The sequence below is a fragment of the Pelobates fuscus genome, chromosome 3, assembly GCF_036172605.1.
Source record: "Pelobates fuscus isolate aPelFus1 chromosome 3, aPelFus1.pri, whole genome shotgun sequence".
Taxonomy (NCBI): domain Eukaryota; kingdom Metazoa; phylum Chordata; class Amphibia; order Anura; family Pelobatidae; genus Pelobates; species Pelobates fuscus.
Genome location: NC_086319.1, coordinates 50071222 through 50097652, shown reverse-complemented (window position 1 = coordinate 50097652; position 26431 = coordinate 50071222). Strand labels below are relative to the sequence as shown.

At 42.2% G+C, this 26431-nt stretch overlaps 1 protein-coding gene across 1 annotated transcript in view; it reads right to left on the bottom strand.

The window, feature by feature from the left end:
• BEST3 (bestrophin 3) overlaps nucleotides 1–24720 on the bottom strand; it is a 44196-nt gene extending 19476 nt beyond the window's left edge. Inside the window, exons 1-3 of the mRNA XM_063447018.1 lie at nucleotides 24558–24720; nucleotides 17822–17991; nucleotides 5842–5936 (exon numbers count right to left, since the gene is read on the bottom strand). Coding sequence (XP_063303088.1) covers nucleotides 5842–5936; nucleotides 17822–17973 — 247 coding nt within the window. The 5' untranslated portion in view covers nucleotides 17974–17991; nucleotides 24558–24720. The remainder of the gene's footprint in view (nucleotides 1–5841; nucleotides 5937–17821; nucleotides 17992–24557) is intronic.
• Between the last annotated feature and the right edge of the window lie 1711 nt (nucleotides 24721–26431).

The following is a 26431-nucleotide window of genomic DNA, read 5'->3' as shown; positions in this document are numbered from 1 at the left end:
TTAGTGTGTATACACCACTGAGTGTAGCATGGCGGAGCGGAGCGTGGTACAGGAGCTTCTGTTTCCTGTACCCGGCCAGACTGACAGGAGGTGCTCACTGAGAGAGCACTTCCTGTCAGTCCAGCGGGTAAAGAAAACTGAAGCTCCTGTAGAGGATCTGCTCGGCAATGCTACAAGAGAGGTAGGAGGCACACCAGGAAGGGGAGTGTGACCACTAAGGGGGTGGGGTGTGCACCAAGGGACAGGGAGGGGAGAGAAACACCAAGGGACAGGGAAAAGAGGGGGAGGGGAGAGGAACACTAAGGGACAGGGAAGGTAGGGGACCACTAATGGACGGGGAGGGGAGAGGGGCTGGTTAAGAGGCACATAGGTGAAGATGTTATTTTTTGGGGGGTGGAAAAATGCCTCTTCGCCTACGTATTCAAAAATCCTTGCACTGGCCCTGCCCCTAAATCTCACTACAGCCCCTAGCCCCCACTACTGCTTCTATTCTTCATTCCAGTCCCTATCCCCTCACTACAGCCCCCCTTGCCTATAACTGCCTTAAGCATCCTACTACAGCACCTAACCCCCCACTAGTTATATTGGGCTGAGGGGCAGCTAACTTGAATCTCCCTTTCCTATTTTTACTACATGGACATTCCACCAATTCCAACATGTATTTATTATCATATGTCTGTATGTTTCACTGTGTATCTGTATTTCTAAGAGTGTATATCTATGTGTATGTGTCCCTGAGTGTGCATTTGAATATGTTTGTATAACTGTGAGTGTGTGTATGTTTGTGTGTATCTGTGAGTGCATCTTCAGGTATGGCTGTGTGTGTCACTATGCCTGTTACTGTTTGAGTGGTTAGTTATGGGAGTGAATAAGTGACTAGTTTGTTTACTAGCAAAGAAATTAGCTTTTAAAGAACATCTGTAGGTCATTGTCTCCTTGAGGAGGGAGGAACTTACTCAATGTGTAAAAAAAGAAATATATATATATATATATATATATATATATGTGCATTTGAAGTAGTGACTAAATTTCAGCCTGGCTAGTAGCCCAGGACCTGAAAATGTTGAACCTTGCCTATATGTATCTATGAATGTGTTTGCATGTATGACTGAATGTGTATCTGTGTATATGTATGTTTGTACTTGTATATGTCTCTGTGAGTGTGTATTTATGTGTGTATCTGTAAGTATGTCTGCATGCATGTGCATATTTCTATGTGTCTTCATAGGCGTGCACAGCCTATTGCATTAGGGTGTGCACCCTAAAGCACAAACACACCCCGTGTGTATGTGTGTGTGTGTGTATATATATGTATATATATACACACACATACATACACTGCTGTGTGTGAGGGTGCCGTTAGTGTGATGTGTGTGTGAGGGTGCTGGTAGTGTGCTATGTGGGTGAGGGTGTTTGTGTGTGTGTGTGTGTGAGGGTGCTGTTTGTGTGTGAGGGTGCAGGTAGTGTGCTGTGTGTGTTTGAGGGTGTTTGTGTGTGTGTTTGTTAGGGTCCTGTTAGTGTGCTGTGTGAGGGTGCTGTGTGTGTGAGGGTGATGTGTGTGAAGGTGCTGTGTGTGTGAGGGTGCTGTGTGTGTGAGGGTGCTGTGTGTGTGTGAGGGTGCTGTGTGTGTGTCAGGGTGCTGTTTGTGTGGTGTGTGTGAGGGTGCTGTGTGTGTGCTGTTAGTGTACTGTGTGTGTGAGGGTGCTGTATGTGTGCTGTATGTATGTAAGTGCTGTTTGTGTGCTGTATGTGGGTAGGTGTTTGTGTGCTGTATGTGTGTGGGTGCTGTATGTGTGTGGGTGCTGTATGTGTGCTGTATGTTTGGAGGGATTGCGGGGGTGGAGGTGGGGGCAAGGAGGGGGATCCTTGCTGCCATGTGCCATTCCTGGTGGTCCAGTGGAGAGTGAACTCTAGCCTGCGGGGCTAGAGTTCACTCTCACGAGATCTGAGCAATGCCGCGGCAACGCTCAGATCTCGCGAGAGGAACCCAGTGGAGCTGCTGGCTGGAGCTCCCCGGATCCTGCCTCCGTCCATGCTGCTGTCGGCCGGTGAGGTAGATCTTTGATCTCCCCACCGGCCCATGGAGGCTTAGAGCAGAGCCGGTGCTTGGATAGCACCAGCTCTGCATGAGCCGACAGGGGAGATCCTGAGATCTCCCCTGCCGGTCTCAATCCATGTCTCTCTAAATGAACATTTCAGTGACTGATTGCAGTCTCTATATATGTATATTTGTTTTAGTGAGGTTGTCTTATTTATATTATTGAAATCTTAAAGAGAAAAAGTTGCATTTCTAAAATGTGAAAATACACCACTACTATGTCATAAAACGTCTAGAACTATTTTATCTCCCATGTCAGCCTTGAAGATACTCGTACTCAGCCACAAACATCACTCCAAGCTACCCACACACAGTAATGCACATTAATTACAGCAATACACACATCACACTTTGTCATTACATATACCACTCACAGCTACCCACACGTAGCCACACATCACTCACAACTATACTCACACTACACTCAGAAAGCCACTTTACACCTACACAAGACACACATCTACACTACGTATCCACTCAAAATTTAAATTAAAAAGACACTGTAGTCACCTAAACAACTTTAGCTTAATGAAGCTGTTTTAGTGTATAGATCATTCCTCTCAGGTTTCACCGCTCAATTCACTAACATTTAAGAATTAAATAACTTTGTTTCTGTTTATGCAGCCATTGCCACACCTCCCCTGGCTCTGATTGAAAAAAAACTGGTTTCACTTTCAATCAGATATACTTTACCTTAAACAATTGTATCTCTTTTTCTGTAAATTGAACTTTAATCACATACAAGAGGCTCTTGCAGGGTCTAGCAAGCTATTAACATAGCAGGGGATAAGAAAATCTAAATTAAACAGAACTTGCAATGAAGGAAGGATAAACATTAGATGACTCTTTACAGGAAGTGTTTATGAAGGCTAAGCAAGTCACATGCAGGAAGGTGTGACTAGGGTTCATAAACAAAGTGATTTAGCTCCTAAATGGCAGATAATTGAGCAATGAGACTGCAGGGGCATGATCTATACACCAAAACTGTTTCATTAAGCGAAAGTTGTTTTGGTGACTATAGTGTCCCTTTAATATGGACATTACATAACGTTAAAATATAACATTGGGGAAGAATTTCCCGTTGCACAACCTAACGAAATGGGCTGCGCATTTCTATGAGCCTGGTAGACATATTTAGAACATTTCTATACTACTTGAGAAGAATACTCACTCCATCTGTCCAGCTGTGCACATCACCTCTAACCTACCGTTCACTGTAAGGAACGTAAGGAACGTTTCCTCATTACAAAAAGGAAATAAATCAAATAGCTTTCTCCAAAAGAATTTGCACAGTCTCCCACCACTCTGTAATATTCTAAAATATTTCAATCCCTATATCTACAATTAAACCTAACTTGTAATGAAGTTTACCTATTTGTTTTTGTTCTACATATAATCTTGTAACCATATTTTATTGTTTGCACTCCCTAGTGCAGGGATAGGCAACCTTCGGCACTCCAGATGTTGTGGACTACATCACCCATAATGCTCTTACACACACAATGCTGACAAAGCATCATGGGAGGTGTAGTCCAAAACATTTGCAGTGCCGAAGGTTGTCTATGCCTGCGCCTAGTGCATATTCAAAAATGAGAGAAATATTAATATATCTTCTTCCAGGGTAAAAATCTTAAAATATATAAACATGCCACTGTCACCAACAGCCCAATTTACCCTGTACGGCTTTTATATTTAATGTGGCCAGAGAGGGGGAAAAAAACCAAACGAATAACTCTTTACTGCTAACCTTGCACCATGTTGCTCAAAGCAGGGTTAAATCCAAATACATAAAATAAAGAAATGAAGGCAACGCAGCTAGATACCATTTTTGCACGGCGAGTTCTACATACAGTTTATTTGAGGGACCAAACAGAAAAAAACATTTTGGGTTTCCCCTTTGTAAATTCTAGAATGTCCTTATCAAGTAGGGATGTAAGGAAATGTTGGCATTGACAAAGGGGAAACCCAAAACATTTTTTTTTCCATTTTGTCCTTCAAATAAACTGTGTGTAGCACTACCTTTACACAATTGGCATCTAATTCCACTTGCTTTGGTTTCTGTATTTTCTGTACTTGGCTTTTATTTAAAGATGTTTTTAAAAAAAATGAGACGAAGCTTGGTTTTGAGGTACCACCATGTCAATCTGCTGGAATTGCCCAAAAGACAGAAATCAATTCGTTCGACCCTCGTCACAAGTGTCTTTCGTCCAGGGAAAAGGGTTTCCATTTTTGGAATGGCTTTCTTGCACACACTGTTTACTTTAGATGTTGGAGTAATATTCAAACGAGAGAAACAATTACAAAGTGTACCACTCAGCCACTTGAAAAAAATAGCTCTGCTTTAAGCGTTAAGTACGCTGCTGGACTGCTCGTTTTAAGTTTCAGCCATTTGTCCAAGGAGCAATGTTATATGACAGCGGCTATCAGTGCAATGGAATGGTCTTTAAATTAAAATTGCTGAGCTTATTGCATTTAAAATTAAAAGGCCGTCTTTGCTGAAAAACTAAAATACATATCGGAAAGGTTAGTAAAGCTATCGAGAGAAATAATAAAAATAAACCAAAATATTTTGTGTGACAGTTTGCATACGATTAAAGTGACTCTAAAATATACTTTCTGAGTATGTCATAAATATAAAATCTTTATAAAATACTTATATTGACCTAGTAAAAATTGAATTGAAATTCTAATGCAATCAAAAGATACCATAAGACATTCTGAAGTTTATCTATAGTTCTATACCGAAACATGTCTTTTTCTGTCACTCTGCACATAGAACTATGACCCTGAAACATTTCTACTTAGTTATAAAAAGTGCAGCAACTCTGACATTTTATGATACTTCTTACTGTTGTTTCTGTCATTTGAGAAATGTCTATGTAACCATGCTTTGTTACTCAATGCACTACAAAAATAAAGAACTAAAAAAAAAAAAAAGATACCATAAGACAAAGCAGGGACTACTTTGTCTATCAAATATTGACAAAGCGGGCATCATCTTGCACATATCGCGAGAGTTAAACTACGGAGGATTCTGCTTTCTCATTGGTTCCTCCATAAACCTCTGCGTTGTATTCTTGCGCACGTGCAAGAGTACTGCAGTGGAGGAAGCATGGAGGAAGCATGGAGAACTGAAGAAGGAAGATGGCAGAGTCTGTGACGGACGAGAGTCCTAGCTAAGTATATTTGCCTTTAACTTCACTGCTTATCCGTCAACCAGGGATGTCACCTTCGGGCATCAATACAATAAGTGCAAAGACCCCGAAAAGGTGACAGGGCCTCTTTGAGCAGCATATCAATTGTTTTTCTCATAGCACTAAAGTAAAGCAAGGTTTTTATTCTGGGAACAGAAACCACTTCAGTTTCTAGGATACATTGTGTAACTTAGACACATTGGTGCTGCTCAAAAAATGTAGCAATCAGCAAGTCAAAGTATTACAGTGTGTGACAAACAGTATTAGTAATCTGGATTCAAGGGTAGGCTGGCTAAAGCCTTCAGGGAGAATATTAACTGCTCACTACAATACGGTAAGCTATAGCTGCTTATTTGCTTGCAATTATAAAATAATCCTCGCCTATGTGGGCATGGAACTCTGTTGCATAAGATTAATTGACAGAAGAATACGAGCCAGCCTGCCCCTGATGTATGATATTCCTCCACGGAGGGGATACATGCAAAATGGGATAGGTCTTCTCAATGTAAGCAGTATGTGGCATGGACTGCACATGCAGGCAGTACTTACCTAACACAAATGTTACTGGGATTTGCTCAGCATATTTGTCACAATAAAGTGCGAGTTTTTCAAAGTAACGTTTGTGACTTTCTGTAAGAAGGAATCTGTAGCAGAGATAAAATAAATTCACAATTTCTACAATTATTTTTTTAAATTAAAAAAACAAAACAAAAAACATGCCCAGGGCCCCATGGGATCTTAATCCTTCTCTGGAACTTTTTTTTTCTTTGCGGTGAACAATAAATTATAATAGATTTTGCACAGTATTTGTCACTCCCATTCTCTGATGGCCAACCTTAGTGACAGCAATGTTCCCGTCTGAAGAGTGACATAAAAAATAATCGTTTAATGTTACATTTGGGAAATAATAATCAGTGTATTTCTATATCTAAAGGCAGGATGACTTTGCACCTGACAAATATGTAAAACAGAGGCTCTTACATTTTTTGTCTGGGACTCAAATTACATTTATGACATTAGCTTGGCGACCCATTTTTCTATCTGAATTTTACTCAGTGACCCATTGTCCAACTGTGATAAAAACTGACATTGACATTTACAATTAAGTTTCTTTACTTTCATGACTATTAGACATGGGCATTCTTTTTTGGGTGAATTAAAATCAGAATTTTCTTTCATATATTCGTTTATCCGTCCGAATTAATAAGGAACTTAATGGCACATCGATGAAATAAACTAAAAATTAATCATGACTTTAATCAATCCATTAGATGTGTTCATTCTTTTCTCAATGTCATTAGACCCTTCCCTCTATCAAAGTATTTTTCAGAACACTGGGGTGCACAATTCTGTTACAAAGCTGTGACAGTAACCAGTTTATTGTGACAGTTGCCTGGGTCCTGATAAATATGCAGTGCCTCTTTTTATTAATGGGGATCCCATTTTAAGGTCCTGACCTAGAAGCTAGGAACTGCTGATACCGAACAACTAATACAAAGTAACCCACTATCTCAATCTAGATAATATTAACACTTAGCTTGTGGCGACCATGGACTATGGACACTGTATTTCAATTATAGTTGTGTGATTCAGTTTTAGTTACTGCCCATTAATGGCCATTAGACATGATCATTCTTTATTGGGTGAATCAAAATCTAAAAGTCTGAATTTTCTTTAATTAGTTGATACGTCCAAGTTAATAATTGGCGCACTACTAAAAGGCGCAACAATGGAATAAACTAAAAATGTATCATGAATTTAATTAATCAATTCATTAAATGTGTGCTTTTATTTTTCGCTGTAAAGGGGGGGAGGGGAGGGAAACTGGTTTTCTCTTTGCAAATAAATACATTAGATTGCAATAAAGTACATGTGATCCTTTCATTTTTCCAGTGTCCCCTGTCCAAACCTGACACAGTATAGCCATGATTGATGTTGATGTAAATGTTGATATTATCACACAGGCTTGAACAGTCATGTTAAGCTTTAGGGAGGTGGAAGCGTGTTACACAGGATATATTTTAAAACATCCGTGGAAATAGGATGAAGGATGGAATTTTGGAGGAGAGAGGAAGGATGTCCTAAAACATCCACTGTATATACAAAAAAAAAAAAGAATATGGGGAAAGTTACAGGCCTTCATCTCCCACAAAATTGCCCTCTTCCAAGAGGTCTGGGAGCCATGCACAAGATTCATGTCCAAACCCAACACTGATATGTAGACACCACAACTAGGCACTTCTTCATCTCTCCTCACCTCTTCTCAAACTAGACCTCTTCTTCTTTCTCACTACCCTGCGCTACAACATACATACTCAAACCTTAAGTTCAGATACAGATGATTGCTGGCCACTAGCCAATGGGATACGTTATCCACTACCCACTACTGGTCGTCTAATGACCTCAGCGCCTTAATAACTGACCATAAGAATGGTATGAGCACCATAGTACAAGCTGGGACTATAATGCCCCACTACCGAATACCTAGCCCCCACCTAGCTGAGAACCTGGAACTCGAGTAGCCTTTAATGCTAACAGATTATTGCCAAACCATCTCCATACATGCGAAAATAACGAACGCAACCAGGGTACACTCTGCTACGGGCAACACAAAACAAAACATGCTTGTACAAGAAAAACCCTTGGGAAACTGATACAGACACAGACACCTTAAGAGCCGAGTAATTACAGAGGAAATCCAATTTCACTATACTACGAAGTGTCTCTGCTACCTTATCTACTACGTGAGTTGCATAACGCCCCTGTACTGTATGACGAATCTTGTATAACTGACTTTTGTATTTCACTGTACAACTGAATTTTCAAAAATAAATAAAACTATTTAAAAAAAAAAAAGAATGGGGGGGTGGTGGGGGGTAGGGGGAAGGGCCTGGCAGTCAAGATGGTCCAATGTGTTTTCAGCTCAGCTCCTGCACAAGTAGGTTGAAAAAAAGCTATTTTTTGCCTGCTAACAAGCTACAAATAGCCTTGCCTGAGCACCAATCTACAGCAACACCAACTGGCAGCTCCAGCAATCGTGATACACACTGCACAGCCGCGCCATCGCGCCGTCTGGTCATGAGGTCTGGAGGGAGTGACGGCCTGGCAGACGGGGGAGGCAGCGGATCTCCCAGCGCCGGGTGTGCATCGTTCAGCAGCAGCGCTGGTGCCCCGCAACCCCCCCCCCCACTGAACCCATGGGCTCAGGTCGACATGCTTAGGGAGAGATGAGTGTGTTGACCCCCGCCAAAAGTTAGAGACTTTCAGGCAATCCCACCACATATGTGCGTATGTTCCCTTAGACCCTGAGATCCGTGGGGGTCTTTTCATATGGTAAAGTTTTACTGGGGTGGTGTACCATCTAAACATAGTTTTATAAGAGTGTCCTTGCATTATGAAACAAATAGATGTTTTTGAATTCGCTTCCCATATATCCTGCCAGTCCACCCCTTACAGAGACTCACCGAGTTCAGACTCCCATTTATCTATGTAGTGGAGGTCGCCCCAATATTTGGCACTGGAGCAGAGGTGAGAGTAGAGTCTATTGATTATGCCCTTTTGGTAGGTTTCAGCATTACATTTGCGTTTAAAAAATGTTGGTTTGGTGTGTGCTGCCGTTTTGACGGCGGATTAGCCTGCAAAGTCACAAAATTGGAGGTATCGAAAGAAATCTGAAGGGTTCAGAATAGTTCTAGATTGCAGCTCTGAAAAGGGAACTATGGATCCCACTTGGTATAGGTGGCATACCCTCTGTAGCCTCGCTGCTTCCATGCCCCTAAAGTTTCTGGCCCTCATGTCTGAGATAAAGGCCCTTTTTCGATATATAGGGGTAAGCGGTGAAGTAGAGGAGATCAGCCTGTATTTACTTGCTGCCTTATACCATATCTGAATAGAGTTAGTTACCGAAGGGCAAGCAGTCCTCAGGAGCACTCTTTGGTCTCTGGGAGTCCAAATATAGAATTGTGTGAGGTCTGATCCCATCAAGAGGGATTCCAGGTCCACCCAGCGTCCGCTGTTGTGGGGGGGTGGGGGGAATGCCAGAGGGCTATTTGCGTCAGTTGGGCCGCTAGTTAGTAAAAATGGAGGTGGGGGTAGACCCAGTCCCCCTCTGTCTTTTGGTCTATAGAGGGTGTTGCGAGAGACTCTATGTCTTTTGTCGTGCCATATGAAATGGCCTATGGCTTTCTGAAGGGGAGCCAGGTCTTGTTTCAAAATAGGGAGAGGCAGGGCCTGAAAAAGAAAAAGTACTCTAGAAAGTATATTCATCTTGATGGAGTGAATCCGGTCCATCCAATATATAGGTTTGTCTGCCCAGGTCTCCATATCTGAGATCAATGTGTTTATCATGGGTATATAATGTAATTGGTGGAGTTGAGAGAGGTCTGCCGGGAGGCTGATCCCGAGATATTTAATGAAGGTGTCTGATATTTGGATACGATAAGAACTTTCAATTTATGCGATGTCCATCGCTGAGAAGGTTAGGGGGAGAGCACTAGATTTACTCATGTTCACTTTGTAGCCTGAAATGGCCCCATAAGAGGAGAGAAGGGGAATGAGGGCCTGTATTGATGCCACCGGGTTGGTCAGCGTGAGGAGCACGTAATCCACGTATCCCGATATAAGGAACTGTTGGTTCTGTATGACCGCTCCCTGGATATGGGGATGTTCATGGATCGCCTGGAGTAAGGGTTTAGGTGTGACGATAAACAACAAGGTGGGCGGGGGGCAGCCCTGACGGGTGCCATTTCGGAGAGTGAGGGGTTGTGAGGGAGCGCCTGCTATATTGACTTGTGCTGTGACATCAGTGTATAAGGCTCGTATTGCCGTAATAAAGGGGGGAGAGAAACCTAGATGGCTTAGGAGTTCGAACACATATGGCCACTTGACACGATCAAATGCCTTTTTGGCGTTGAGTGATAACACTAAGGAGGGAGTTTGCTTTGATGCTAGGTTCCAGATGACATCTATGTTACGGCGGGTATTTCCGAAAAAGCTGTCTTCCAGGTATAAAGCCTACCTGATCTGCATGGGCTAAATGGGTTAGTAAAGGGTTCAATCTCCCCGCAAGTATCTTGGCCAAGATTTTGCTATCGTGGTTGATTAAGGAGATGAGTCATGTCTCTGTCAGGCGGTTTTCCGGCTATTAGGTCATTAAAGAGGGATTCCAAGTGTGGAATCAGTTCGTCACGGAAGACTTTGTAATAGCCTCCCTCGAACCCGTCTGGACCCGGGGCTTTATCCCTTTAGGGCTGAGATGGTCAGATTTATCTCATCTTGGGTGATAGGAGCCCCCAGTGCATCGATTGCTTGAGTATAGAGTTTGGGTAATTTAATGGAGGAGAGAAAGTCTTTGATCCACAGGAGTTGGGGATCCTCTCGGGTGTCATGATCTGTGGAATGGTTATACAAAGTTTTATAGAAGGCCTCGAAGACCTGGGCAATATTGTCTGGGGATGTGTGTAATGTCGGGTGCTTTAATGGACGGATATGGAGGTGTCTGGGCCTTGGCCTCAGGGTGCATGCCAGCATAGTATCCATTTTATTGGATTTCTCATAATAGGTCCTTTTGGACCACAGAATGGAGCGCGCTGTGTTATCGATCAGGAGTTCCCAAATACAATGTCGCAATGTCTGGAGTTGTGTTAGGAGTTTGGGGGTTGGATTGGTTTTGTGCCTTTGTTCCGTTTTCTGCAGAGTTCAGGAGCTTTGTGAGTTTTAAAGATTTTTGCTTCTTTTTATCTTTAATGAGAGTGCCTATCACTGCTTTATGAGTGGCCCAAACTGTGGCTATGGAAACATCGGGTGTCAAGTTCTCCTGGAAGTATGTGGAGATTTGGTGGGGAACGGTTTCTACGATGGCCGTATCTTTGAGTAGTGAGGTTTTTAGTTTCCATGTCCATGGGGAGGAGGTGTGTAATCCTTCAAGATATATTGCCACGTCTGCGTGGTCGACCATGCTATCGCACCTATTTACGTTTTCGATACTTTGGTTGGTGAGAAAGAGGTCAATGCGTGAATATATGTCATGGGGAAAGAATAGAATGTAAAATCTCAGCCCTCTGGGGGTTGAGCCCTCCATGCATCTATGAGCCCTGTTCTCTGGATGAAGCGATGTAGGAGTTTATCCTGTCCACCCATGCCATGCGATCGTGTGATGCCTTGGCGAACGCTTCTATCGGCAGCCGGAATAGGTGCCGCATTGAAGTCATCCCCAACAGCAAAACACCCGGTGAAAGGGATTCAACCAATTCGGCTATTCAATCCCAGAAGTCTGGTGAAGGGGTGTTGGGTGCATATACATTAGTGAGGTGTTTAGTGCGCGAGTGGATCCGTCCTATAATTAGAATGAAACGGCCCTCAGGGTTAGAGGTTTGATGGGTGATGAGTAGTGGGCATCTTTTTTGTATTAATATAGCCACTCCGCTGTGTTTGTGGTAGGCCCAAGCCTCTATGGTGACTGTATAGGTGTAATCCCGAATGGAGACCTGGGCAGATTTTGGGAGGTGGGTCTCCAGAATGAATGCAATGTCTGAGTCTAGATGTTTGAGTTCCTGCATAAGTGTGCGGCGTTTATGAGGGGCATTTAGGCATTTGGCATTAAGTGCAGAGCAATGGCTGGGGATCACTGAGAGCCACTATTAGCGTTGGTAAAAATTGCAGGTGGTAAACATGGTAAACTATTTGGTGGCTCCCTCCCACCACTGCTCCAATACTTCAGAGCCCCATGTAGAGGCGTAAGGGGATACGTCGGCTGAGGCGAGGGGGATAGAAGATGAAAGGAGTGAAGAGAAAGGAGGCAACCAAGCAGAGTAGAAAGAGAAGAGGAAACAATGTAAACCATCACAAAGTGAGTCTGGTCTTAGACAGGGATGTATTTACCACAAGGCAAACAAGGCATTTGCCTAGGGCGGCACTTTCAGGGGTGGCGCCAAAAAATGCCACCCCAAGCGCCCAGACAAATGCCTTGTTTGCCTCGTGTTCTGGGGCTGTCCACCTTACTGTGAGTGAGTGTAGCTGTCAGTGTGTGTATGTGAGTGAGAATGGGTGTGCCTGTGAGTGTGTGTCAGTGTGTGTATGTCATTTTATGTGTATCTGAGAGTGTGTGCCTGTCAGTGAGTGGGTGTGCCAATGACTGTGTATCTGTCAGTGAGTGTATATCAGTGCATGTATCAATGAGGGCATGTGTCTGTCAGTCAAAAAAATAGCCTTGACACGAATTGGGGGGGCAAATTTAGATTTTGGGGGTGCCCAAATTTAGTCGTGCCTAGGGCAGCACAAATCCAAAATACACCACTGGTCTTAGACATTGCCAGACTGTGGCGGGGGAGGGGGGGTGCATGAATCTTGCCCTCTGGAAAGAGAGGGGCATGGACCGGCACACCGAGAGGATCCTCCTAATACATATATAGGTATATCATAAAACATAATGTTATACAAATAAATCAGCAGTATAGTATTTCGCCCAAGAACCATGGGGTTTAACAGACTAGACCCTATGTAATCTCTCAGGGAGACTGACCACAGTGGTATACCGGAACTAGATTTGGGGCAGTTGGCCTGTTCCCTGTTCCCGGTTGGGGAGAGGGGAGGGGGGTATGAAGGGCAGGGATATGAGGGGGGCGAGAGTCTCCTGTGTATTCATTCTAGTTAGGAGAGAGACTGGGCCCCCTGAACCATGCGTGCCTGGTTATTGGGTAAGGATGGACCACTACCTATGTGAGATGGAACCTTAATTATTTTGTAACGCAGTGTAATATGGGAGTAATATGGTCCACCCAGTTAACCCAGCTAACATTGCAACCGTAACTATTGTCCCCCAGGTGCAAGGGTCCCAAAACTAACAAGGATTTGAGTAACATATAGACTTCCACAGCATGTCCTGGCATCCAGAGTCACACCACTGCACCCTGCCAGGCTAAGAAGCTGGAGGTGAGTTGAGGTGCGGGGGGCCAAGCCCGGGAGGACCAGTTCTGCGTCAGAGCCAGGTAGATGAAGGCACCAGTCCACATCCCATCAACCCACCCCAGGGGTAGGTGGGAATCCCTGCGGGACATAGGTAGATGGTGGTGGGGGAGATCCAAAATCCTGGTGTCTGCTGGCGGAAAGTAGGGCGGAATATAGGAAGGAGAAAAATACCAGACCATGTGTGGACCCTTAGATCACTTGGAAGGGTCAGCAGCGCCACGGTCATCTGTTTCAGCATGATGAAAGACCATAAGTTTAAAAGGGTGGCCCCATGCATACTTGAGCCCATAGAATCTCAGTAATGGGCTTCTACTCTCTCCTTTTCTGCAGAGTGGAAGGTGCGAGGTCTTGATAAAATGCGAGCTCATGGCCTTGATACGTTATAGGGCCTTCCCGACTCCACTTCAGCACTGCCTCCTTGGTCTGGAAGTGGAGGAAGTGCACGGTTATGTCATGGGGTTATAGGTTATCTTCTCTCCATGCCGGAGAGCCCTATGGACCCGTTCCACCAGCCACTGGTTAGGAGGTATGTCTGGAAGTAAAGGCCACAGGATGGATAGAACGGACTCCAGTCAGGTGGTTAGATTGGTAACATGGTCTACGGCCGTATTGTGGGCCATAGACTTTGTGTCTAGGCATTGTTCCAGGGCCACCGTCCGTGCGCCCAGGGAGTGTATCTCTGCCATCACGGCCTTGGAGGACCGCTCGATCTCCCGGGCTAGGAAGGTCCTTACGTCCGCCAATTTTGCCAATAACTGCGGTGCTTCCTCAGATAGGGTGCCTGGGGGTTGGGGGGCTATGGCGCCTACAGGGGAGTGCAGCACAAGGAAGTTGATTTTGCTGCCATCTGGTGCCTCATGGCGCGAAGCGTGGGAGGCCGCAAACAGGACTGTGCACCCCTATCTGAAGGTTTTTTGGGTGGTTTGCGAGGAGTACGTTTGTCCATGGTACCTCAGGAGCTGGTAACCTGGAGAGTAGGTGCCTTAGGTAAGCTTAAGTGAGTTTTTTATGAGGAGGTCGGAGTGGAGCTCTAGGCTTACACGTCCAGCTCGGTACTCGGTCAAGCCACGCCCCCCCCAACAACAGTTTTTAATTCAGATTTTTTAACTAAATATAGTTTTGTGTTTTTTTTGGACCAATGGCAAGGTGTACTGTGTAGAGCAAAAGAGTTCACAACATATCTGATTGCACAAGTGCAGATGACGATTGCTCAACTCCAACTGAGTACCTCTGCCCAATCTGCTTCCTAACCGTTGAGAAGGGAGCCTGGAACGCTTCAGCCCCAGTCGCCATAGCTTGACTGGGGTCTCTCCTGAACTCTTCCACCTGACCAAACTGTTCTTCCAGGCAGGTATTATCCCCTCTGCCTATCCCTCTGCAGCATCCTTCCAGGCAGGTATAGTCCCCTTTCCAGCTCTGCTTATAGTGATTGCTATTGCCTTCACAAAGGCACTTGCAGCTATCAGGCCTAGTTTTCTTGATTTATCCCAGGGCTAGAGGGACCGTGCAGCCAGCCAACAGGTCCAAAGACTGTTATTGGGAACCATAGAAATCCACACAGAACACTCAGTTCCAATAGGAACTAACGTGCAACGCTTTATTTTAATTTGGGGCTAGCCCATATGCTTATTACATTAAGTATTAATAAAATACAAATAACCAAAACATGTCATTCACCAGTACTACATTCAGCACTGGCTTGAAGACAAACAAGCATTGATGTCTCTGCTTCACTACAAACCAATCAGAGAGCTTTGAAAGTCAAGTTTAACTTCTCTTGAGCCTTGAGTGAGAATATCAAATCAGCGATGCTTTCAGCTCTATATTGGATTAAAATTGGAACTTCACTTGGCATTCCTAAAATGTTTACTAAAAACTATCAGTGTTATGCACTAAAGGGGGAATTATTGAAAATTCTAAATGTATTAAAAGTGAATTTCAAATTTAAGGTGAAAATGGCTGAAATTGAAAGATTGTTAAAGTCAGCTATGCTTTTAAGGTTGGCTACGTTGGCCTTAACTTTAAAACTGACTTTGCAATAATTAGGAATTATTAGACACAGATAGTCATATTAGGGGCTCATAAACCCCAATAACGCCTAATAATGCAGAGTGTGGAGGCACATTATAAGTGCTAAAAACAGGCGCCCCTAGTGGACAGGTGTCTACTCTGCCTATAGGGAAATCTGGCCCTGAGTACAAGGCACATCATAACAGCAAGGTAGAGAGGAACAGATGGGACATACCAAGTACGATGGGATGGCATAGTATAGAGTATGAACTCTGCAGGAAGCACTTTACATCGCAATATATATGCCAAGAACGCGTATCCTAAAAATGTAGGTTTTCACTCTACAGCAGTTAGTTAAAATAATTAGACTGAGAAGAGAAACAGACCATTACAGCATGTTTGGTATAAAGTTTGTTTGTATCTCCAATCATACCATAAATTGCATGGACCATGATCATACTGCATACTTTGTAATATGAGATTATTTTTGTCTGATTACCTTTTGCTGAACACCCTCAAAGTGCTGTTTTAGAAGGGGACAACGAGGTATTTTTGCACAAAGGAGAAAAATAGCAACTGAATTACGTCAACACATTAGTAAGTGATATATGACTATCTCTGCTTACGTAGGGTCCAATTTCCACAGTCACCATAGCTGACATTGCAACGGAATTCTATGCACCAGCCTGAAACTCTATACGTGTTAGTGTACATTCTGAACCTGTACTCATTGCCACCAGGCACACAATGTAGAATCCTTCTCAAGAGATATACAAATGACTGAATTATAATAAATCAAAGAATGGACCAGCACCAAAAAAAGCAATAGAATACACATTCATAGATTTGCTTGTTTTAGGATTAAAACTGCTGAATTTGTGAGGTGGGGTGCATAGTGTGTGGGGTGCTTTCAGTGCAATGCTCCAAGGTTCCTCATGTTTGAAGGTGGATTACTCTGTCTGAAACTTCCGTGGATTCTCTATTCAATTACACACTCTATTAGCTTGCTAACAATATTAGTGGCAGTAATGTGAACTCGCCCAATCTCTCTCACAGCCACCATTGAGTTGCATTAACCTGCCATGCACTTCATAAGAGATTGGGAGTATGTGACAAACTGTTACCCAGACACATTCACCAATCCACACGCATACACCCTGTCACATACCCCCATACATCATATACAGACACACATATAGTCAATCACCCCACCAACTGAATTGTATCTCCCTATTGCCACACTTGACCACTCTCTTAAATATTACCCATAATCCATTTCCCTCTTCACATAGTCTGACTGTCCTAGTGACCTACACCTACCAACCCACCAAGTCAAGTACCACCCCACACCCAAGATTATACATTTATTTACCAACACAGACAAATATAGCAGCCTTCTCACCAGCCATTTCCTTATTACTTTATGTACAGGCCCTCAAACACACGTTATACAAAGGTGCGCAAACGTACACTGTCACAAGAAATCTGAATGTTTACATTGGTTTAGAATAATGGGAATGGGAAGTGTGTTCCACCAAACTTTACAGTGTTACTAGTGACCACGATTCCGTAGATTTTTTAGGGCTGTGGCCTCAATTTAATTATAGCGATCGTGTTTATCGGCTTTCGACAAGCGATTTAACGTTTCGGATTGATTAAATTATCGCTGTTAAAGACTGGTGGCAATTTTACTAAATATGAAAGTCAAATTGAAACACCATAGGCTTTTAAAAAAAAATATATATATTTTTTTTATTAAGTAAAAGGGATAGTCACTGAAAAAGGCAGATACATCTGTGTCCCAGGTACATTTATCTGCGATTTTATTTTGAGCTGCTGATTGCTGATCCATTTATTGGGTTAATCTGCTTAAATTCTGTCTGGCATTAAATCTAGCAATTTAAAAATTAAAAAAATTACCAAAAACAATTAATAACTATATATTGATTTTCTGAGGTAATATCAAGAGGACGCTGCTGTGTACCCACAAGTAGGAGATATGTTCTTCTTTTCTCTTAAACTTGTGAGGGCATTATACACAAACTCTATTTATGTTGAATTCAGTACTAGTCTGTGTACATTTTACTTTTTTTGTAGATTGTTGATTATTGAATGGTTTATACCGATAAAATGAAAATGTTTCTTATAATGCACCTTTTTATGAAAGTGGTGGGTAATATAAAAGGAGAAGACATATAAAGGGAGGAGAACTTTGCACTGGAAACCCTTGGCTGACACTTGACATGCAACCTTGTTTGTATTATATCATTTGCATATTTGGATATGCAAATTAGTCATATTGCTCTGACTCTGAGAAACAAAACCTCTGCAACCCATTTTCACAGCATTTTCAGCCTAATGTTTGACATTCTACTATAGACGATCACTCTCCTGTTAGGTGAGAAGGAGGCAAGGAGCCATCCTGTAGGCATCATGGGGGTCCCGTGTTTCATTTAATATTTTAAATGGTTTGACCAAAACTGGGGTTATGACACCCAAAGACTCTTTGCACCATAACCATTACAATGTTATTTCCAATCCCATTTTGACATACCTGTATATGACGCTCAGTGCAGTATATAAGCTGATGAACATAAAGAACTCTCTATATAGCAGTTTGTAGATGCTGCCCCTCCATTTCACGAGCAGCCTGTGGAACCCAAAGAACGTGGCGTTGGCAACTTTGCTAGAGTAAGTGACAGTCATTTTCAGTATACGCTGTTTCTGGAAGAGAACACAATACCAAATGGCTAAATTTGCAGCAGACAAAAAGTGACATGTCATCTGAAAACATCAGGGTGAATTGTTGACGTACCCATGTCAAGTCATTATTAGGTTTATTATATATAAAGCCAGAAATTTTACAATAAATAAGACAATTACAAATGTTACAACAAGAGGCCATAGGCTGTTCTGATGAGATGGGTTTAGAGGGACTTCTTAAATGATTGAAGACTAGGGGAGAATCTGATGGGCGTAGGCGGCTGTTCCAGAGGAGAGGACCAGCTCAGTAGTAGTCCTACAAGTGTGAGTTAGCAGTAAAGGTAAGAGCAACAGACAGCTATTAAGGGGAGAGTGTCAGTCACGACTTGAGAGCTATATTAGCTGCATACGTTGTTTATTTATTTTTATGGACGTTGTTTGATGAGTCTTTAAGAGCTATGCGTAACCCCGTAATGACAATACTTTAGGAAAATGCAATTGTATCATGGTGGATGTGCAATCTGTCATGACGGCCAGGGCTGATCTCAGGTTTTCAGGTGCTCTGTGCAAAATGTAGAAGTGGGGCCCCCAATGTTATCCGTCATTAGCCCTTAACGTACGGTAATAGTAGTAAAAGCCACTTATGGCATATAACAGTCAATCTCTCTTAGACACATTTAAAGAAACTCTATAGTGTTAGAAATACAAACATGTTTTCCTAACACTATAGGGCTGGAGTGGCTGTTTAGGTATCCAGCACCCTCAGACTGCAGTTACAAAGTAGTTCTACTAACCTTTTCTCCATCACAACACTGGTCCCGCCTCAGCTGGCCCCGCTTCCATGGTTGAGATCATCATTCTTGATGACCTTAGCCAATCCAAAATGCAGTGCTGCGCCAATCAGAATCTTCTCACAGAGATGCATTGAATCAATGCATCTCTATTGGGAGCGTTCAGCGTCTCCACGTTGAGCATGAAGACGCTGAACATCACTGTAAACTGTGCTGCACTGGACTACAAAGTACCTATAGTGGCTGTATGAGTAACTGAGGTGTTACTAGACAGCCTCTGAAAAGGTAGCGTTTACAATAAAAAGCCTGCAAGGATAGGCTATAAGCTGTGGTGGTTCTGCTGACGATAGTATCCCTTTAAGATTGTCTGAGTGATACTGTTAATGTCATAAGTGACTTTGAATTACCAGGAAAGTTTCAAGGAACTGAACATGTATAGGTTAACACAGTAAAGGAGTTTACGCATGCATGGGATAGGCATAAGGCTATCCTAGCTATAAGATAAGGCCAGGGACTAATGAGTATTTATAAAACTGGGCAGACTAGATGGGCCGAATGGTTCTTATCTGCCGTCACATTCTATGATTCTATGAATAAATAAATAATTTAGTTTTCACAATCTGTGCAAATGAGAGTTTTTGTGTCCAACCATTGTGAATACATGTGACTGTATCTTTGAGTGCAATATAACTGTGTACAGTCTATGCAGTATCAATATGTGTCAGAGATTCTGTGTGGGAATTGTCAGTAGATGTCAGTGATCTTGTATGTGCATTGTCAGCATGTGTGTAAATATCAGTGTTTCTGTGTGTCGAGAAAATAATGAGTGTCTGTCGCCGTTACCTGGTGTGTGCTTGCAATGTGCATATGTTGTTCCTGTGCTTAAGTGTGAAGAATGTCAATATAAGTTAATAATCTAATAGCAATTCCCAAGATGCTAAGCCAGCCTTAAGGGTTAACTGTCATGGTAATTGCATATCACATACATGTTTTAAATACAACTTTAGGTATCCATTGATCTCTCCTTAGCCCACCCTTGCATTTTCTCTTATAAGCCCCCTCTCCCCCCCCCATATGCATCTCTCTCCTTAGTCCTCACTTATATTGCATATCTCTCTTCCAAACACCCCATAGTACTTTCTCTTTGTCCTACCATAACTTTCTTTATATGGCTATACTGTTGTAAGTTCAGGGCCGGTGCCAGGATTTTTGGGTACATAGGCGAAGATGCATTTTTCCGCCCCCCCTCTAAAATTAACATCTTCACCTATGTGCCTCCTAACCAGCCCCTCCCTCTTCCCCGTCCCTTAGTGTTCCTCTCCCCTCCCCCCTCCTTTCCCTGTCCCTTGGTTTTTCTCTCCCCTCCCCTCTCTGTCCCTTGGTGCACCCCCCACCCTCTTAGCGGTCACACTCCCCTTCCTGGTATGCCTCCTACCTGTCTTGTAGCGTTGCGGAGCAGACCCTCTACAGGAGCTTCAGTTTTCTGTAGCTGGCTGGACTGACAGGAAGTGCTCTCTCAGTGACCAGGTACAGGAAACAGAAGCTCCTGTACTGCGCTCCGCTCCGCCACGCTACACTCACTAACAGCCACACACACTCAATGACAAACACACAGACGTCACTGACACACACTCATTCATTGACAGGCACACACTCAATCACAAACATAATCTCACTGATTTGACAGACACTCACAAACACACACTCATACACTGACAGACACACACATTCATACAATCATTCACAGACACACATACACACACACTCACAGACAAACACATACACAGACACACACACACACACAGAAACACTCACAGACAAACACATACACAGACATACACTCACAGACAAACACATACACACACAGACACATACACACACTCACACATACACAGACACACACACTCACAGACAAACACATACAGACACACATATACAGACACACACTCACAGACAAACACACACACAGACACATACACACACTCACACATACACAGACACACACTCACAGACAAACACATACAGACACACATATACAGACACACACTCACAGACAAACACATACACACACATACACACACTCACACATACACAGACACACACTCACAGACAAACACATACAGACACACATATACAGACACACACTCACAGACAAACACATACACACACAGACACATACACACACTCACACATACACAAACACATACAGACACACATATACAGACACACATATAGAGACACACACTCACAGACAAAAACAAATACACACACAAAGACAAACACATACACACACACACACACACTGACAAACACATACACACACACACTCACAGACACATACACACACACTCACAGACAAACACACACTCACACATACACTTTCAGACACACACACACACACTCACAGACACACACATACACAGCCACACACACACACACACTCACACATACACGTTCAGACACACACAAATTAATAATAAATATCCACCCAGCCTCCCTACCTGGAGAGAGCTGGTGTGGATGTGTCCCTGGGGTCCAGTGGGGCTTCAGTGCAGCGAGCGGCAGCAGTTCTAATGAGAGGCGGCGAGGGAGCTCTAACCTGTCTGCTCTGCTCCCTCGCGGGCTGTCTGCTGATGCCGGGAGCCGGAATATGACGTCATATTCCGGCTCCCACAGAATCAGCAAACAGCGCGCGAGGGAGCAGAGCAGACAGGTTAGAGCTCCCTCGCCGCCTCTCATTAGAACTGCTGCCGCCCGCCGGGGGTCCAGGAGGTGACCTGGCAGGAGGGAGCGCTTCCCTCCTGCCGGTCACCGAAATCTTGCGCCCCCAGAGCCGGTGCGCCCTAAGGCGGCCGCCTGTGCCGCCTTATGGACGCGCCGGCCCTGTGTAAGTTACAGAGAATGTGTGTTTTGATAATGGGACAGAGCAGTGGCAGATCAGAAACGCTACAACAGATAACATGCAGATGGACTGGAGCCAGTGGGTTTGGTAGCCAGACAAAGCAAGGACGCATCCTGTTTGTTGGTCTGTTCTCTCAACTCCACAACAGCCTATTGCTAGCAATATGGCTGCATCTTTTATCTGTGTGTGCGCCCTATACAGTTGCACAAGTCCTACCTAAGCCTAGCCTGGCACAGATGTAATAGTTAAATTGTGTTTGTAATTAAAAATAGAAATATCCCAGCTTGGTTGAAGTATAAACAAAAATGGGACAAAGAATACTATTACATACATTTCCAATAATTGCACATTAAAGGGACACTAAAGTCCCCAAAACAACTTTAGCTTAATAAAGCAGTTTTGGTGTATAGATCATGCCCCTGCACTCTCATTTCTCAATTCTATGCCATGAATGAGTGAAATCACTTTGTTTATGCAGCCTTAGCCACTCCTCCCAGTATGTAACCTGCACAGCATTCCTATGCACTTCCTGTAAAATATGAGATAATGTTTACACTTCCTTTATTGCCCAGTAAGGTTATTTATAATTTCTTATCTCCTGCACTGTTAATAGCCTTCTACGACTTGCAGAAGCCTCCTGCGTGTGATTAAACTTCAACTTACAGAGCAGGAAAGTAAGTTAACATCTGATTGAAAATGAAACCATTTTTTTTTTCATGCAGGCTGTTTAAGTCACGGCCAGAGGAGGTGTGTCTAGAGCTGCATGTACAGAAGCAAAAGTGATTTAACTCCTAAATGGCAGGGAATTTAACAGTGAGACTGCAGAGGCATACTCTATAAACAAAAAACGCTTCAGCTAAAGTATATGTGTCCCTTTAACTATTGCTCTAAATTGCAAACTGCATGCTATTTGTTGTAATACTTAAAGTGAAAAATGAAATTGCAAAAATAATAAAAAATAAATAAATACTTAGAGATATGCGCACAAACTAAAGTTAAACCACACCTTTAATACAAACAGCATGTAGCTTTTAATACAATCTTATCTAAATTACACACTAGCCATAGACAAACTAACTACACATTTGGTTGAAGCTGCGGCTGCATGTCCCTCTGTTTACAGTAACAAACCGTGTGACCTGCTGTAATGCTTTACATGCACCATCATAGAATGTTTGACTAAGCATTGTGGGAGCAGACCTAGTGCTGCTATTTTTGTGGCCATATTGGTAGAGGTGCAATAAATCTATGAGCATGTATCATGCTTAATCTACCTAACCTGGCAATTCTGTTTCCACAATCTATGGATTGTATATTAATGTTTTACTAGAAGTTGTGCCTTGACATTCACACATGTAGTGGATAATATTTCCACTTTAACATACTATAAATATCTGATGTTTATTCACTCGTAAAACTCATGATGATTGGTCTGTAGAGAAAAAACATTTAATATATTGAGCAACAATGTTAAAGAGATCGTAAACCCCTATTTTCTTACAGTTAAATGAAGAAAATTATGACTCAGAATATTTTTAATTCATTTAAGTTTATCACCACAATTCCATTTTGAAAAAAACAAACTCTACATTGTTACATACCTCACACATCGCCCATTTACCTCCTGATACATTTTAAACTGATATATTTTTGCAATAGCAAAACATGTCTGAGCTTTTACATTCTACCTATATCTTTATCTAGGTGGCCAAACTAGTAGAGCATTCATGCCATCATTTAAAAAAAAAAAAATACCACTAAAACTGTTTAGAGTTTTTATTATTATGAGGTTTTTTTTATGTTGCTCTCTTTTATCAATATATTTATTTTAAATAGCAATTTTCTTTTTAAATTTTAGAAATAGTTCGTACACCCCCTTCATCATCTCCTTAAAAAGACACTGTAGGCACCAAGACCACTTAATTTCAAGTGCCTCCAGATATAACCCTGCAGCATAAAACATTGCCTTTCTGCAGAATGCCAATGTTTTCATTGCAGCGATTAAATGCTTCTAGTGGCTGCCATTAAGACAGCCACTACAGGCACTTCTGATGGAATAGCAGAGCAAATTTCTACTATTTCTATCAGATGGAATCAGAGAAACGTTTGCCGCACATGCGCACTAGTCACCCAATGCTTTCCTATAGGTAAGCATTGGATTAGCTGAGATCAGCGAAGATCGGCACTGCAAGGGAGAAATGGTAAGATATTTTTTTTTTAATGCCTGCATGCGGTGACCTGTGACCCAAACAGCCAACAGGGCATTTTATTCCAAACACTATAGTGTTCCTTTAACTGTTTATGATTTTTTTCACATTTGCAAAAACTAAAAATTCTTGTGTCATTTGTGAATCCTCATACATGTACCTCCAACAGGAACTGCATTTTGGCCATACATTTGTTTTGTTAACTCGATTATATGTACTATAAAGCTTTACATCCCAATAACATTATGCAGGAGGTCAAATGTAAGCTATCAAGGTTACAGGTGGCATTAGCAAGTGACTTTTTGGAAAACAAGATTGCCCAATATAAGCTACATGACTTTATCTTAGAGCCTAGCCTGAAATTTCCCTGAACTTGCAAAGCCTCACAAAAATGAGCCATCATTACAAACTACTAGCCAACAAAATATGCTCAAAACCTGTTAATTTATAGTACATCCATTTATAGTAGCACTATCATTAATCTTGCAGTTAATATCGTCATAGTATTCTGTACGCTTCTATTCTTTATGGCTGTCCATATTGCCAAATACATAAAATCATTTTATAATTCTGAAAATGTTGGCCAGTATTAACTATAACTACAAAAAAATGAAATGTCAACCGTCATATTTTTCCAAAACAACAAAAAAGCGCTCAAAGATATCATTATATTATTCTCAAACTCACTTGGTAGAATCTTTTGGTTGGTAAAAACACCTGGACTTCACAATGTTGCTTGTACACCCTCTGACTGCTGGTAATCGAGGCTTTCTAAACAGATCTAAAGACTTTCCTTGGCGAAGAGGCTGTCAAGCACCAGGGGACAAACGTCTTTTCTACTTGTAGCCTGTTTGAGCCAACATACACTCTGTCAGTTACATCAGAAACTGTTCTAGGGGATACAAACAGGCAACAGCTGCTGCCCGTGCTCTGTCTTATTCTATATTTATATATCCATCTGCCCTCCAAAGAATACCTTTGGCTAAAGACCTTTGACTCTAGATGTCAGTAAAACCTTTCTAGTGATTACACAACATTCTATATTCCCGAAAAAAATTATATTTCTACTTTAAATCTAGACGTTTTTGTAATGTCTCATTGTGTGAGATGATTGTTGATACCAATGCACGTAGAAGTATATTTACTAAACAACTTTGATATGTTGACAGTCGAATCACATCATTTAGGCCAAAATAGCTCATTTGGGAAAAGACGCACCGGCGGGCACAGTATAATGCATCGCACTTGCCAAGTAGGACTGCATGCAATTAGAAGAACCAACAAATGCCAACATCTGTCATTGCTGATAGAAGTGAAACGATGAAGACTGAACATAATTAAATGACTATAGGTAGATACAGTGGGTTGCCATAGGGATTTCACCATGATAACTTTATAATTGATTAATCTCAACAACAATATCATTTCTAATACATAGTATCCATGACACATTAGGACGTTGGCAGGTTGCGACTTTTAAATGACTATTTCTCTTGTTTGTTGATTACGATACGATACGATATACCTCTGCCCACACAGTAAGAATAAGTAATAACAATAATGCTTATTTAAAATGGCATTGCTCTTAAATCTTTTTTAGATTGCCATTAAGCTATTTTTGTCAGTTCACAAACAGAGCCCTGGAATAAACATTTCATAATAGTCCCCGTTTAAAAGAACAGTCAAATTGCTCTTGTTGTAGACGTATCACTGGCTGTATAGCAGCTAGAGTCTGGTTATCAAGAAGTGGTAGTGACCCAACAAGAAAGACGTGAATCCAAACACTGTCCTACAAGAACAGGTAACACAGGATAGATATGTATTACCGTTTCTTGTGGTTCTGATGACTATAGTGTCCCTTTAACATAGTGCGCACAGAGTGGCAGGTCAGGAAGCCAAGGCGTGCCAAGTGTGATGGAAAAAATTAGAGCAAATTGGGACAAATACCAAAAGATATGCAGCACAAAGAACACGCTACTGGGAATTCCACTAAGCCATAAGAGAGCAATGACTATAACATCTGATGGGTTTATATAGATGTCTATCATTCCTGCTTTCTGGAACACATGAGTTTGTTGGTGAGCAGAAAAGTTGTAAAATTCGCCCACTTTCTGTTAGGAAAAAAAGGGGCAGCGTAACTTTGTCTTGCACAAGAATGGTCAGAAAGACGTAATACAGAGAATCCAGCATGGCGGTGCACATAGCAGGCAGCCACCGGTAAGGCCAGATTCAGACTACGAAAGTTTTCTGCTAGTGTTCACTTTTTATCTGGAATATATATGTAAATGTATTATTTATCAAGTTACACTATGGATAATGTTTTTGCTTGTTTTCAATACATGGGGCTATGGAGAATATAAAGAACACGGCCCAACAGAATCATTCAATTTAAATTGTCTGCATACATATATGAAGCTAGATGTCATTACATCTCAATTTATCCTGTTTATTAACGGGTTAGGAATATCATCTTGAAAGCTAATACCCCATTAAACTAAGCCGTTTACACCCCGTCTTCCCAACTTCCAAAACTTAAGCCCCAACTTTAAATCTAAAACTGG